Source organism: Mixophyes fleayi, chromosome 7 (genome assembly GCF_038048845.1).
Source record: "Mixophyes fleayi isolate aMixFle1 chromosome 7, aMixFle1.hap1, whole genome shotgun sequence".
Classification (NCBI taxonomy): Eukaryota; Metazoa; Chordata; class Amphibia; order Anura; family Limnodynastidae; genus Mixophyes; species Mixophyes fleayi.
Genome location: NC_134408.1, coordinates 37,926,834 through 37,943,681, shown reverse-complemented (window position 1 = coordinate 37,943,681; position 16,848 = coordinate 37,926,834). Strand labels below are relative to the sequence as shown.

General features: G+C 39.4%; 1 protein-coding gene across 4 annotated transcripts in view; it reads left to right on the top strand.

Annotated features, from left to right (window-relative positions):
* EEF2K (eukaryotic elongation factor 2 kinase) overlaps positions 1-16,848 on the top strand; it is a 58,059-nt gene that overhangs the window by 29,053 nt on the left and 12,158 nt on the right. For 2 of the 4 annotated variants that reach the window (XM_075179700.1, XM_075179701.1), the window contains 8 exons: positions 5,090-5,239; positions 6,053-6,185; positions 6,784-6,911; positions 9,015-9,216; positions 10,610-10,677; positions 10,780-10,851; positions 13,404-13,463; positions 14,875-14,934. In XM_075179700.1, the coding sequence (XP_075035801.1) occupies positions 5,090-5,239; positions 6,053-6,185; positions 6,784-6,911; positions 9,015-9,216; positions 10,610-10,677; positions 10,780-10,851; positions 13,404-13,463; positions 14,875-14,934 (873 nt within the window). The remainder of the gene's footprint in view (positions 1-5,089; positions 5,240-6,052; positions 6,186-6,783; positions 6,912-9,014; positions 9,217-10,609; positions 10,678-10,779; positions 10,852-13,403; positions 13,464-14,874; positions 14,935-16,848) is intronic. The other 2 variants (XM_075179702.1, XM_075179703.1) reach the window with 1 other exon arrangement.

Sequence of the window (16,848 nt, the reverse complement as noted above, 5' to 3'; positions counted from 1 at the left end):
GCTCAGAGCGGATATGAAAAAAATTATAACCTCTTTATAATTATTTTAGAACTAAATCACAAAATAATTAGTTTTATTTACTTTTACTTTGATACATTATAAACCACTGCAGAAAATGTTACCAGGATGATTACATGTACAAAGAGGTCAGGCCAGACAGTATGTGAGCTCCATGTGATCAGCTCACATCCAATCCCGGGACACCTCTTTGACCAGACGTGTCCGCTGCTGTCCAATCACATGGCTGCGTCTTTTTTAAAAGTTAACAAGAGGTTTCCTGCCCCTTCCCGCATCAGTGCTGTCACCAGTTCCAAAATGGCGGCCCCCACTTTGTTAAGGTGCCAGGTACAAAGAAGCCACAATAGTGATGGACAATAAATTGATTGTAGACACCCAACATTTTAGATATAGTCAAGCCTTTTCTTGTAGCTGCAATGGGCGTGTGTCACATAAGCGTGTCATTAATACAGTTCACACCCTTGCCTCACCTTTTACACTTAGCCTTCTAAAGCTAGGTACACACTACAGGGTTTTTGTCCAATAATTGGCTCAACCAGCCACCATACGACCGCTCGTTCGAAAGTCGGGCCAGTGTGTGTAGTGACACGATGGTCAAAAGTCTGCCCAAATGGACGATTGTCACCTCATTTGGTTGGTCGTACCGTTCAATATTTCCGTTCCAAACTCCTTTCCGTTGTGTAGTGTGTATAAATTTCCGACCAATCCACGACAATTCTCTGATACTTCCTCGACCTGGGGGGCGTGTGTATGTAAATTTGTGATGCCTGTACCAGTCCCACGTGGTGCGGTATCCGCACATTACAGGCTTGTGTTTTGTATACATGTGATTTGCACCTGTCTGGTTGCAGACCATTACACTTGTGTAAAGCACGTGTGTTATTACCCTTTGCATCTATATTAGGAACCTCTTCATATTTATCCTTTATAAACTTATACCTTTATAAACTATTAAGCTTATAAAGTCATAATAACCTTTATTAACTAATATTTGTAAAATACCCAGAAAACCAGACAGTGTTAATGCAACAGTTTTATTGCAGGAAAAAGTACAGAAATTTTTATTGTAGAATATGACAAGTGAAAAAAATAGTATTATACTTTAAAGGTGCTACTGGTTTGTGGCAGAACAGTTCCAGACAGCCACAGCAAGCAGGAAAAGTGCAGTTGCTTTTTCTTCTTCTACTGTATCCATTGTAGGTTCAAAAATAGGAATAAATGAAGAGACAGTGTTGCCTTCGCTTTTCATGCTGTTTTGGGTGTTAACTATAGTGAAAGCTCTGCCCCTTTATGCTAATGTCTTTGGTATATCGTTACATGCCACGCAAATGTTGCTTCAGTGTGTACGAAATTACAATCATTGCTCACAACAACATGGCTGTAAAAAGGCGCTAAAGGGACGTCCGCTCTTCCCTTTATCGTCTAAAACAAGAATAGTGTGTATGCAGTCCACGGACCGAGCGATCGGACCATCGATCTAATGTAACATCGATCAGCATAAAAAGTTGGTGGAAAATTCTGTAGTGTGTACCCAGCTTAACTCTAAGAATGGTGTTGGCAGCTAATTAGTGGGGAACAGTGATGCTGATCATCATCATCATAAACATTTATTTATATAGCGCCAGCAGATTCTGTAGCGCTTTACAATTGGGAACAAACATGAGATTACATGGGAGTGGTCACATGACTGTAAACACAGCATTTAGCAAAATTGTTGCTTTAATTTAGAACGTGAATTTACTGTCAGTCAGCTAATGTCTGTGCACCTGCTGAATATATAGGACATATATAGGTGTCATACTGAGTAAGAACCTCTTGTTCTAAACTGATTTTCAGGGGTCATATTACAAACATATACACACACTGCAGTGATTCTTTCTCTGGGGAGTCCTTTATCTATATTAGTGCACATCCCCTATAGAATAGTCCCCTAGAAGTGAAGGCGTAATATATAGAGTTGTGCCATATTGGTGTATACTAATACATTAAGACAGAGCCTGCTCGTATGATGTACAGTGTAGAACAAATAGTTCCAGATTGGAGCCATAGGCAAGAGATGACCGTAATATCCTTACTTATGGCTCAGTGCCCACACATGCCACGATTCTTATTGCAATGCTATCCTACTCAATGAGATTATACAATTATCGCTATAGTTGTGGCACACAAACTGTGTAAAACTGCAGCTTAATCTAAAAGATCAATCCGAAATGTGATATGGAATTTTGATAATTTTGTATGCCCATTACTTGATTAATTGTATCACTGTGTGCCGATGTAATGCTAATAATCCTGCAAAATCTCAGGTACATTCTGATCATTAAGTGCGTGTACAAATTGTTCATTTATAATATTGCTAATGAATAAGGTTAAAATTCTTAACAATGAAATAAAGCGATCTCTATGTTAGATACGTATCCAGCATTCAGCCAGTTTTGTTGGGTAGAAACGAGTTGAGGACATTATTTTTCTCCCAGTCTGCAAGGCCAGCAGAAACACTGTGCTGCTATATCTTGTCTGTGCATCTCTGGCATTTCTGTGAATGTTATGGTATAACTTAATGCTACATGTCACCAGTTACAGCTTGTAACGTGAGAACTGACAGCTGAAATGCAGCGTACATATTGTACAGTCAGTTTATAAACAGCTCCAGCTGAGACGTGGTATACGTGGTATACGTGGTATACGTGAGGGACTGCATTGTGCACAGACTTATTTACATTCTATGTACCCTGCCCCTCCTGAAACGTGAGCCTGAGAGGGAGAAGAATGGCTGCATCAGCATGTGACCGTCCCACAGACCATGTGACCGTCCCACAGACCATGTGACTGCTTCCCACAGCCTTGCTCAGAGCAACATTCACTTATCCAGCCTGCTTTTTGTTTCAGACTTGTTAGAGTTCATCCTCTGTCTAATCAACCTTATGTCAACGATATGAAAACTCAGGAAAACCATTTACATCTTTTTTTTTTTTTGTCCCTATAGTGTGGAATTGTATATGTACAAACATTTTAACATACATTATGTAAAAAGCATTACACTTGCACATAATGGGAAAGCCATTATGTCCTTAAGGAGCCATTATGCCACTTGTCATTAAGGAAAACAAGACAAAAAAAAGAGTATATGTTCTCTGGGGCAAACCATGTTATGCACGGGGTGAAAATTAGTTTTATTATTTTGCACATAAGTTAAATACTGGCTGTTTTTAATGTAGCACACAAATATTTAATAGCTTTATTTTTACACTGAAATTTAAAGCCCTACCCCAACTATAAATCTGTCCCCACATTTTAAATTTACCCCCCCCTCCAATGCAACATGGTTTTGCCCAGGTGCAAAGTTACTAATTTCTTATGCTTTGCTCTCCTTAATGACCCAGGCCCTATGTGTTTTATTGCATGTCATGGATATTTTGTTACAGTTATTCCGTTTTTAAAGACAGTTACATTTGAAAACATTTTGGCATAGTTTTGAATTGAAGGTAGTGCAAAAAGATATTTTCGGCCTGGTGCTGAGTTGGTGTTACTCTATGTGCTCAAAAGCCACCCTCTCCCCCTCCCTGCATCCTCTCCCCCTCCCCGCATCCTCCCCATTTGCAAACTGGCACAAGTGTAGATATGTGCAACTCTGCATATGCGTGAGACTTGTTTTGTGGGCATGCACAGTACAAGTTTACAGATTTATTCTACACAAATGTGTGCATGACTTTTTTTAGTATATTATTCTCCAAATGTGCACAACAGGAAAAAAATAAAATATATACATTGACAGCAATTTATAAACATTGACAATTTATAATACACTAATCATGCATAGAAGCTTACCTGCACACAAATGTTTATGTGTGATTGTTGCTGGTTTTCTATTGGTTGCTGACATTAGACTGGAACAGCTGTTTTTATCTTTATTGACAAAAAATGTACTGCCTGACATGTTGACATGTCTAGATAAGGACAGGCAATCCTACAAGAAACATTTCTGGTTCTAACTTGATCTGTAAAACATACCCCCTTCCCCCTCCCCATATAGAAAAATAAAACAAAATACATATGCAGGACCATACTCTAAAAAGGTGGGGGTTACTTGCACTATACACTGTCATTGGGAATATGGCATTGACTGAGATTTAATTGTCATTTCTTCCAAGCTTCAACTGAAATGCACTGTGGTCAGAGGGAGCATTTTCTCAAATCGTGGGCATGAAGCCAGATCATACTTAATTCAGTATGTGTAGAGGTTGCATTGCAATGTTAAAAATGCTGTCTCCAGCATGTGTATGTAAGGATTCATTCTGTGCGTATATATGTTATGTATACCTTTCAATTTACTCTACTCCAGGACTGAAAGTCTTGAGATGAGCAGGATTTGTATAATCATCATCATCATCATCATTTATTTATATAGCACCACTAATTCCGCAGCGCTGTACAGAGAACTCATTCACATTAGTCCCTGCCCCATTGGAGCTTACAGTCTAAATTGCCTAATATAGACTCACACACAGTCACAGACAGTGTGCGTACTATATGTACTAGACCAGTGTTGGCTAACCTGTGACACTCCAGGTGTTGTGAAACTACAAGTCCAAGCATACCCTTCCAGGAATAAGCTGCTATATATTGGCAAAGCATGCTGGGACTTGTAGTTTCACAACATCTGGAGTGTCACAGGTTAGCCAACACTGTACTAGACCTACCCAATATGTATCCTGTTTGTTGAATGAGACTCTGAAATACTAATTTGTGTGCTCAACTTCCATAACGTCCCTGATAGGAGCAATATTTTCCTGCATTATGAATCAGTGGTGTACAAATTGAAGTTTTGAACCCATGGGTTTAATAAGTCTGGTAAAAGTAATATTATTTTGCCGAACCAATTATGCCATTATTTTTTACCAGTTACGTCCATGTGATCGAGCTCTGAATGTTTAGCCATCAGTATGTGAATAGATTGTACTTTGTTACCTCCATAAACCACATATTATAGTATGTGCAGTCATGATAATTTTTCATTTTTATGCGCCCTTGTGTATGCCTTATTACTATACTATTTGCTTTGTCCTGACAGGTGGACATTATGCAGATGTGCATCATTGAAATGAAAGACAGACCTGGCAAACCATTGTACCACTTAGAACATTATATCGAGGGCAAATATATTAAATATAACTCCAACTCAGGGTTTGTCCGAGATGACAACATACGCCTCACTCCACAGGTAGGTTTTATCAAAGTGAGCAGATACTGTCACTGATTTCAGTCAGGTACAACAATGTATTACAGATCCACAATCATTCCAAGATTAGGCCCATTGTCATGTGGATTTAAGTTTTACTAATGCATATTGATTGTTGATTGGAATTATCTAAAAACAAGAAGACAGATATTGTTCTAACAACTGCCATTTGTTGTAATGAGATGATATTATGATTAATAATTAACTGATTGAGCAATAACCACCATTAGTGGCTTTGTCCGTGTCTGTGCTCTTAAAGCTTGTTTTAAAAAAAAAGTAAAAAAAATGTCATGCACAAACTTATACTAATATTATATTGATTGATTTATGACATTGACTATTTGTGATTGTTTCTATATATGCTTCACATGATCGAAAGCTGTCACTGTAACAGAAGGCATTGATTCGGTAAAGTAAAGGTCTAGGGTTGCCTGGTTCCATATTTAAAGCATATTGCAGCCTTTTAAAGAGTACCTTCAACTACACACAGTGGCTTTAACCAAAGTATTCATGAGCGTTCATTTCTTGCCTCATGTATCAGTGAAGTCATTATTTTCTAGTTGTATTCTGACCCACACACAATGGTTCGCTTGTGAGTTTGATAGGACTGCTTTAATTATTTTTGAGAGATGCTGCATAATTATTATGTGTACTTAGGGTCCAACTCAGCATGTACAGTATCTCTCATGTCAGAACAGATATACCTGGCTGGCCTGACAGCCCTAGGGTGTGGCTATATGTTTGGGAAATATTCTATATATGCTCTTTCTTTAAGAGATGTTTTTTGTTTTCTAGGCTTTCAGTCACTTTACATTTGAGAGATCAGGACATCAGTTGATTGTTGTCGACATTCAAGGAGTGGGCGATCTATACACAGATCCTCAGATCCATACAGAGAGCGGAACTGACTTCGGAGACGGCAACTTAGGTACGATATTCTGTGGCAGAGGCCACGTCTTCATCACGTCTTCATCAAATTGACTTATTTCGGTCGGTGGAGGGTTACCCTGTTTGAGAGCTGCTGTCGAAACTTTGCAAAAAAATAGCAAAATAAAACAGACTTGAAAATTTGGTTAGTTAGCCAATTTACAGTCATAGTTACATAGTAACATAGTTGATGAGGTTGAAAAAAGACACCAGTCCATCAAGTTCAACCTATTTTGGATCTCCTGAGATCCCTTCTATTTAAAATAGGTCCAGTTGAAGCAACCACCAATCTTTTTCAGTCGGTGAAAAAAAATCCCTCCTGACCCAATATTGCAGTCCGAATTCACACTGGATCCACTACTGTCCTTCATTTTAATTAACGGTCGTAACCTTGGATACCCTTTTCTGCTAAAAATTTGTCTAACCCTTTCGTAAACAACATATCAATTGAATCTGGCATCAGAAACTTCTCTTGCAGTGAATTCCACATCAATAATCCTGATATGCATTACCTGTAATTGTTAATGGAACTTGTATTGTTGGCATGGTATGGATTATCTGGATTAGGTCATTTAAAAGCTCTACCTTCTTTTCTTTAGGGGTGCGGGGGATGGCCCTGTTCTTTCATTCTCATGCCTGCAACAGAATTTGCAAAAGCATGCGACTGACACCGTTTGACCTCTCATCCCAGGAAAAAGTTGTATTGGATAACTGCAGCAAGCTGTTGGTATGTGTCCACATTACATAAACGTTTGCTTTACTGGTTTATGCATACAGTGAATAGGCATCGCTTAGTATGTAGAAGGAAGGGTCTCATGTAGAGTTGGATGCATTTTGGACCTCATTTAGAGTCGGACGCAAAGTCCGTTTTAGGTGCATCTAACCAAAAAACACTACAACGCATGTGCAGAAAGCACCAAATCCGCCTGCATCTTGGACGCAATTAACACTTGCGACTCACTACGAGAGAATGGGAGGAATGTGGAATTGTGAAGGCGTGACCATGTAAATACATCCTAGCCGCAGTGTGGCGCAGATGCAAAACACGTCAAAACAGGGCTAAAGCTGTGCGGCAGGAATTAGGTGGCGCAAGCGGTTAGCTAGCTGCAGGAACTGCTCGCAGCTCGATAGGGTATTAAGAGTGGGATGCAACTGGGGTTGCTTGCTGCTAGTAATACCCTACCAAGCTGCGGCACACTCCCACTCCTACACTTTTTACACTGACTTTCCGTCTGACTCTAAATGAGGTCCTTTATGTACAAAATGCAGATGTAAAATGTGTTTAAAAAAAAGACACATTTATGTGTGTATGCAGAGCTGCATGTATCTTAAGATATGTGCAAATCAGCATACTACGTTACATGCATCTACTGCATAAAGACATGGTTAAAGCATGCAATTTATGAATGAAGTACACTATAGTAATATACCTCATTTTGGCTAAAACCCCACATGGGGTTAACCAATCAGAATGGCTTTCTCACTCTCTAACCAATCAGAGCAAAGTCAGCATGCTCTGGCAGCCATGTGTATGCTGGCACTTGTAGTTGCATACCCAAGCAGTTTAGGCATGTCAGGGCTTGCTGAGACCAGTAGTGCAACTGCACAAAAATACATATTTAACTATTTAAACTTTATTACCCCACACCCACCTCATCGGCACGTATCTCGCACCAAGGGGCAAGCACCCGCAACAGATATGCCTCCTGACAGGCGTATCTGCATCTGTCTTGACCTCAACATATGTAGCAAGTACATACGCGAAATAAGGCACTCTACGTGAGCCCCCTAAATGTCCTCTATTCTTGTACTAAAGTGCTTTGTTCGGTTGGGCAGAAGTCACAAGTGACCCCTTGTGTCAATGGGCAGAAATGGTCATGTAAAATTAATATTGGCTTCAAAATACTTGAGAAGATATTGGGTACAGACAAGATTTTGTCAAGGGGGCCACCAAATTTTGCAATCTTTAATAGTATATATGTTAAAACTTTGAAAATAACAGCTGAAAATATCTAAAACTGGTGATTTGATTAGTTTCTGGAGCAGTTCTTTATATGCACATTAGACTTTCTGTCTATGATGGCGGCTATGCTGAAGCCAATACTGCGGCTCTACTCAAAAGCACTAAGCGACAGGATCCGTTTCCAACATGACTGTCCATACTGGCGATGAATTACACAGACGTCAGCCTCTTGTGATTGGGCTTTCATATGTGCCCAGAAAGCTATCCAGAATTGATAGTGGATCATTCTCCAGCATGCAGAAGGGGGCACACACCAATACTGAGCCGATATCCTAATATTGTCCTGTGTGTGCCAACTTATACATACAGCAGATGCTCAAAACCTAATATGGACAATTGCAAAGTACAATATCGTGAATTTTACAGTTTTTTTTGCTACAGTGCAATGCTCTGTAAGGCAAACTAATATTTCATAGTCATCAAATACTCATCTGACTCTTGTATACAGTCATACAGTCTTCTGCTTTTTTTTATAGTCTGATTAGTGATCATTTGTTTTATAGTATTACATAGACTATTTGAATAATAATTTCACCCAAAATTGATCTAAAATCTACTAATTTATTACTGAGTACAACACTGAAATATATAATATGTGCTATGTAATAAGCTTTCAGCCTGCACTTTTTGTGAGTTTATATGGAGTATTTGCATTGCTACCACACTACCATCAGATATTTCCAGGGCTCCCTCTGCAGTTAATATATGAACCCTAGGATGATACTAGGATAATGTGTGTTCTCTAGTCATGTGAGAGTTTATCCTGCATATGAACATCATTCCATTAAGTTGCCTGTGTTGTTACAGCAATCTGCAAAGACGGTGGTGCGTGGCACAGAAGAGAAATGTGGCAGCACTCGGGTGAGAACGATGTCTGGAAGTCGCCCACCGCTGCTCTCCCGCTTTTCTGAAAACTCTGGGGACGAGAACATGAGCGACCTGACATTTGACTCCCTTCCCAACTCACCTTCACCGCTCACCCCTCAAGGCCACAGATTTGATGTGCATGGTATGAGCGACCATAGAAGTAAATCCGTTACCAGACCTTTAAATCTGATTATAAGGTGCTCATAGCAGTTGTCAGAAATTGTTTAACCATTTTCTTCTTCCATATCCAAAATGGGCACTGTATTATATTGGTGAAATTGCTGCCTACCAGACATCACTGAGGTTCATATTGACTAATATGTATAAGGTGTGAGAAATATTCATGAGCCTCTATTGAATTGGCTGCATTCTCACAGATACTTGTTTATCCCATAAACCCATTGCTTATTGGTGATTTTACTGTAGCTGAGAGACCCCCATGCCATCCTCATGGTCAACGCGGGCCACGCACTATCACCGTTACTATGGTAATAGCTGTGCCTTATTACTGTTACTACAGTAATAGCTGTGCATTATTACCGTTACTACGGTAATAGCTGTGCACTATTACCGTTACTACAGTAATAGCTGTGCATTATTACCGTTATCTCTCAGCTGATTTTTGCTCACAAGCCACAAGCAAACATTTGCAGAGAAATTACTTTGTAATGGTAATGATGCATGGAATGGGAGATTTAGGGGAATTGAATCTGCCCTATAGAGCGCTGTATCTGGTGACTGTCTTTATTACAGGTGGCAGGTGTACGTAGGTGTTCAGTGGAGAAGTACATTTTTAGGCGCACTCCGAGCAATGTAATAAACAGACACTCACACAAAAGTGAGGTAATAAAGTCTTCATACCCCCTTACTCTCCATGTTTTATCTAAGCCATCAGTAAGGGTAAACCAAGCGGCATTTTAGCATTAAAAAATAAAACTTTATTTAAGTGAAGGGACTGGTACTAAAGGGTAGAACTTTATATGTGAGGTTTACAGAACACCGCTTAGAGATCTTCCCGCTTAACCGCACATCAAGATTGAGGCGGTTCCTGAGGTCACAGAGGAAGAGCGGATCTTGATGTGCGGTCACCCAATGCTGCGATCATCAGGTGCACTTTGTACATGAAGTCCTGTTATATATTGAAAGTCAACAGACTTACACCTAAATTATTGAAGATTAGTTACCATGAGAGAGCTATCAAAGGGATTAAAAAAACAAACTATGCATTCATTTCTAATGAGTTAAAATGAGCTGATTTTAAGACCATTATTATGATGATGATGATGATGAAACTTCCCCTTATATATGTTATTCTGATGTGTTTCTTTGCTGGGTGTCAAAAACAAGATATAGTGCACCAAGTTTTTTTCAGCATTATCATCACCTGTTGAGTTTGCTGGTACGTTATGAAAATACAAAACAGCTTGGCTTAATCCGCCCCAGCAGGAAAATACTTTTATTAAGATTCTCCATGTGTCTATAAAATATTTGTTTTAATATTGTGTATGTTTTCTTTTGGTTTTCTTTTTGTACAGGATGGCCCATTTTCAATGAGGTTGATAACTTGCTTAACGAAGATAATAACAGTCTAGATAACCGCAGAGTAGGTTTTGTTTCATTTTCTTCCTTGTTACAGTACACAGAAATATTTGTGATTAGTGTGCATATTATTTAATTTTAGTTATGTTGTTTTTGCATTTTTTAGGACTCAGAGAATGGTGGTGATAGTGGATGTCCCAGTGAAAAGAGGAGTGAATCAGATGAAATGGAACATAGGGTAAGTCGGGAATTCTAACTTCGCAATGTGGACTTTTAGCGTTTTGCTTAATTTTACAGTAAACACTACAAATATTAATTTCTATTGCCACCCTAGATGTGTAGGAATGGTCATCATTCTTAGAATAGGAACCAATCAGAAAAAAGTAGAATAGAATGTAGGTCAATCTGTTCTCAGTGCTGACAGTGCTGTATAGCCCACGTTACATGAACCAGGCGAATTCAGTAAATGACGCAAGAGATATCCCTAAATAAGACCTGACTGCAATGCAGTGCTGTTTGGGCCTAATTACTTAGTGATTCCAAAATCGGTAAGGCTAGGTACACACTACAGAAATTTTCTCCTGATGTGTTATCTATAACGATTTTACCAACAACTGATAAAAATAAATAAATCCCGATCAGCCTGCTGATTCATGTGTACACACTATACACGTTTTACAAGATTTACCTTCAAATCTACTCTTCATCTGTCACAACCATCGTCTGAAAAGATCTGTAATATTGATTAGGTTATCCTTTTGTTTAGTATAGAACCCAAAAAAGTTTTGAGATTGTGTCCTTTTAGGTGTTGAAATTACTAGTAGGCATGTAAGCACATGCTGATAGTAAAGAATTGTGACCATGATCAGTGTACTTTCATTATTGCTGACCTTACATTGTAAAAGGTCAGTTTATGTTGGCACAGGACGCCATAGCAGAGGGGGATTAGAAATGTAACCACAATGTAACTTCAAAGGGTAAAGCGACCAGGGAGCCATAGTACTTATTTTTTCTTGTGTGTAAACCTGTTTAATTACCAGTATGAATAATGCTTTAAGGATCAATCCCAGCTTATGAAGCTTTGAATTGTTACTGTGTTAGTAGTACTGTGAGTGACCTCTATACAGAGGCACGTGGTGACTGCAGAGTAGAACAAAGTGATCTTTTCTACTTCATTTAAATTCTCTCAACAGTCCTCTATTCAAGAACCAGTACTCACAGTACTCTAATCAAAATCAATCTTTGAAACCTCAAAATCAGTCATTAAAACCAGGGAAGGACATTGTAACTTTCTAGATGGTTACCTCATAAATTAGGTTGACCACAGACTGAATTATTGTGACAGAATAATAAAAAGAGTAATAATAATTAATTATTCTGTTTAGGAGATGTGACTTTTGGGAAATGCAGTCAGTGCTCTACCCACAGGGTATTTTGAGCATGACATGGCTATTACTGTGACAGAATTCCACCAGCAGACTTTTTGTTCTTTTTAGGACTCATTATTATTATTATTATTATTATTATTATCATTTATTTGTTAGGCGCCACAAGGTTTCCGCAGCGCCGTACACAGTACAAACAGTAGGCCATACAGGGTGACATAGTACAGAACAATAAACACAAAGTACCAGTACTTCAGAAACTCCGGGCAGACATATGGGTAAAGACGGAGCAGAAGAACAGGTATGGAGACAGGAGGGGAGAGGGGCCCTGCTCATACAAGCTCACATCCTAAGGGAGGGTGAACAAACAGGCACAAGGGGGAGCAATTAAAGTAAAGGAGAGAAAGGCGGGGCTAGGGGAGAGAGGGGAGAACGAGAGAAGGATGTTAGCGAAGGAGCAAGAAGGTTAGGGGTTAAGTGGATAATTGGTAGGCTTTGAGGAACAGGTGAGTTTTAAGTGCCCGTTTGAAGGAGCACAGACTGGGTGAGAGACGGATGGAGCGAGGGAGGTCGTTCCAGTGCAGGGGAGAAGTCTTGGATTCTGGAGTGGGAAGAGGTAATCAGAGTGGAGGAGAGGCGACGGTCATTGGCCTAGCGCAGGTAGCGGGTAGGGGTGTGAATGGTGAGGAGGTTAGAGATATAGGGAGCAGTAGACTGGGAGAGGGCTTTGTAAGTGGTGTTGAGGAGTTTGAAAAGGATCCTGTAGGGGAAGGGGAGCCAGTGAAAGGCCTGGCAGAGAAGGAGCGGCGTGAGAGAAAGATGAGTCGGGCAGCCGCGTTGAGAACAGAACGAAGGGGGACGAGGTGGGAGAATAGAATATGGTGTTTAGCAAAATTTCAATAAGATTGTATATTAAGAACTATTCAGTATATAACCTCGACACATTGCAAGTTGCAATGCATCGCTATAAATATATTATTATATGTAAATGTTCAGATTCCTAAATAACTATTGAGGCGTTTCTGCATATGTTCCACGCTATTAATCAATAAGTGAAAATATGTGACCCTTATTTATATGAAGGTAATGTAAACAGACCGGCTCTTTAGCCACTTTTCCCCTTGAATTTACAATGTCCAGCACATATACCTAACACTCTTTATTGATCTCAGGTTTGAGCAGGACAATCTATAAGGTGTTTTCCAATCTCTGTGTCACACTGGCATTTAGAGCACCAGAACATTTTCTATCAGCGGACGAAAAGCATTCGGTCATCCTTTACCGGCTCCTATTAATCAGAAAATGATGTCACACAATAGCTATAATACTTCAGAGATAATAAAGATTTCAGAATCTGTATACAGCAGTTCTTGAATCCCATTTCATATTTTTCCCACTCATGCAGATACCTATAAATTATAACCGGAGACGTTTGGAGTCCGAGTCAGAAGACAGCTTTGGGAAGGTAGGTAAAGACTGACGTAACAATATTTGCTCTCTGTTCATTCCCTCCTTCCCACATTTCACCATTTTCTGTTCATTTAAGTCAGGCCTGTCCAACCTGCGGCCCTCCAGATGTTGGGAAACTACAAGTTCCAGCATGCCCTTCCAGCTATCAACAGGTTGTCTACTGGCAAAGCATGCTGGGGCTTGTAGTTTCACAACATCTGGAGGGCCGCCGGTTGGACAGTCCTGATTTAAGTCATGGAACAGCAAGCAGTTCTAGTTCTAATGTCAATATATGTGTAGAAATAAAGCTTCTGTCTTCCTCTTCCTGTGGAATTATTATCTCTCTCCAATTTATCTCGGTCTTATCTATATGATTATGTAACATTTCCACAGTCCTGGCTGACTAGAAAGATAACATTGGTTTTGTTTTCTTTGACCTACTGCATTAGAACAGCAGCCGGTTGCAATCCATGTAAATATGTTTTACTGACTACCTTGTGAAGAATATACTGACAGGCAGCATTTTTATACTGAAACATGTTATAGCAAACTGTTTTCAAAAGAGAAAATAATTACAGCATCTGCAAAAGAAAGATCATCATGGACAATATGAAAGGGGATTTCAAGCTTACAGTGTGTCAGAATAATTAGTTTGGTACTTTATAGTGTAGTGTAATGCTGTCAAAATGTTGTTTACTGATCTAGTTTCTTCTAAGGGTAATTGGCCCACGATTGCAGCACTTGTGGTCCCATGACCTGTAATAATGCAGTAAAAATCAGTTGGATCATTATAGGGGCAAAACATGTTGGAAAATGTAATCAAGAGATGACCACAGATGATCTGTATAGACCATTGTGTGCGGTCATCTTCCAGCTGTTCCAACAGACCCCTATGAGCAAAAAAGAGATCTGACTGCTCAGCTCGTGCACCATATGGGTCATCTTGTCCAATTTGACCACTTGTGTGTGTTCTCAACTTGAGTATTGATCTTGTTTCTTGGTACTCAGACCAACAGCCAGATCGTACTGTGTGTGGCCAATATTACTGATCGGTGAAAATGTACCTCCATTTTTTACTGGCTGTCAGTAAATTTACTGATGGCTGGCAGTTCGAAAGGAAAAGTCTTGCTGGCAATAGAGATTGTAGAATATAAGAATGCCTTTTTGATCTCCAAAGGCAGGATGTATGCCTAGTGTACCACAGAAGTATCATGTTCAGGTGTACACAGTAAATGAACGCTATTTTATAATCCAGGAACGAGAGTTCATTTATCCCAGATACATATACAGGCTTAGTAGAAGATTGAGAAGAACAAACAATAGCTCAATATCTACCCAGTACTGCTGTGTTTTCATTCATTTGTTCATCTTTGTTTTACTTAACACATCACATCATCTATTCCTTTTCTAATCTTTTCTTTAACTAGAGCAAATGTCTTTTAAATAAGAACCATGCGATCCTTAAAAACAGCCCCAGGAGTAAAGTGGTGATTCTGCATGACACCCTGCCAGAGTTTACAATGAATGTCTATGTTACCAGTTATGGCCGGCGGAATGTTAGCACATAGCACATGTTTGGATGGATACTCACCTAATAGGTGCAATTAAATGTATAGTGCACAATTCTATAATGTTACATATGCTACAGACTTCTGATTTGACTGTAGAAGTAAAGTAATAGTACAAGTAGATTTCATATTTTCACTTTGTGTGTATATATATATATATATATATATATATATATATATATATATATATATAGATATAGATATAGATATAGAAATATATAGATATATATTGCTTAATTCAGATGATCCAGCTGGATTCACATAACATACAAGTCTACATGTTGCAGCTATCCACCCAAGCACTGTGCTAGACTGAACTGTCCGTATATGTCCAACATATTAAGGTTGAGTTATACTCTCGTGTGAAATGTGGCATGCGTAATGTCTCCTTGTTGCAATATGTAATACTCCATATTTTACAGCGCTAAACGAGAAGTAGGTTTGTATTGGCTGAAAATGTCTTCTGTTCTATGATTATGCTATATGTGACTGTGCATGACAAAATGTGTTTTCTGTGAAAGCTAATGCCTTACAAAGTAGTAATAGCTACTTTGCTTTATCAGAGTGTTTTTTATTATATGTAACCAAAGCTTACACTAGATGCAGCCGATCTGTGGAGTGAGCCAATATTGACGGGAATGTCCGTTCTTTAGGAACCAGTGAGATCATGTGCCGCAGTGAAGTCACTGGTTCCTGATTCCCATGGGTCACCCAAAGACATGCGTCCTAAAAGGCGAATCTTATGGATATGTGTCCGTCAAATTCGGAGGCATCTCTAAGGGACAGGGTTGACTTGCGTTTCCACCCAATTAGTGTACTGGACTTACATGTAAGCACCCCTGACACGCTTCTACAAGGGGTCACAAGTCTAAAATACTCTTAACCCTAAATACGGGTGTAAGTTGTGCACATGCAAAGTGCAACCAATAGTATGCATGGCAGATTTTGACGTGACACAAACGGATTTACACTTAATCAGGCCCCAAATTGTGGCCATAGACTATGAGGCCAACAACTATATCAATAAGCTGTAAGAAGGTACTGCACTGTCTGTACAAAATGCATGTATTATTTAGAATGACTGATTTTCTAGATAGGGTAGAAGTAGGTGCTAGATAGCTCTACAATATGTATAATTAATAAAAAATAAAACTGATACTTATTAAGTTGCTGCCAACACTATAAAAAGAAGCACCACTAATCTTTAGTGTTAGGACGTCTCCTGGAAGCACTGCCTGTTTTTTTGTATCCTCGAGCAGTGACCACCGCTGCCCATGTGGCAGTCTTGTTTATATTTACATTTCTACATGAAATGTTCTACGCAGCCTGAGTTCATAGGTCATGTGGTCTTTAAAACATCTGCCCGCCTTGGTGGTCATTTACAAAATGCAAAAGGGCAGAGACAAACTCAGCTTTGGTCCCACCAGAAGTCTTAATTGCTCAAATGAGCCTATATGTACCCCAAGTTTACAAAGCAAGATGGGGGTGTTTGTGGTCTCATCCTATACATATATTTATAAAGGGGCGCACTTTGCCCCTGCTTTTTGCACACTTCTTGGTGCAGTCTGTGATGTGATGTGTAACATATTACACATCAATAAAAAAAAGTTTAAAATGTAATGAAACGGGTGTTTCTAAAGTGGTAGAAGGATGGACTTTCTCAGTTCTTTTCGTGTTCCGAGAGCAGAGAGTAGGGTTGACGTGCGCTTGTCAGACCATCTAGGCCAGGCCTAGCCAACCTGTAGCTCTCTAGATATTGTAAAACTATAATTCTCAGCATACCCTGCAAGCTCTCGGCTGGCTTTCTGCTGCCAGGGCATGCTGGGGCTTGTA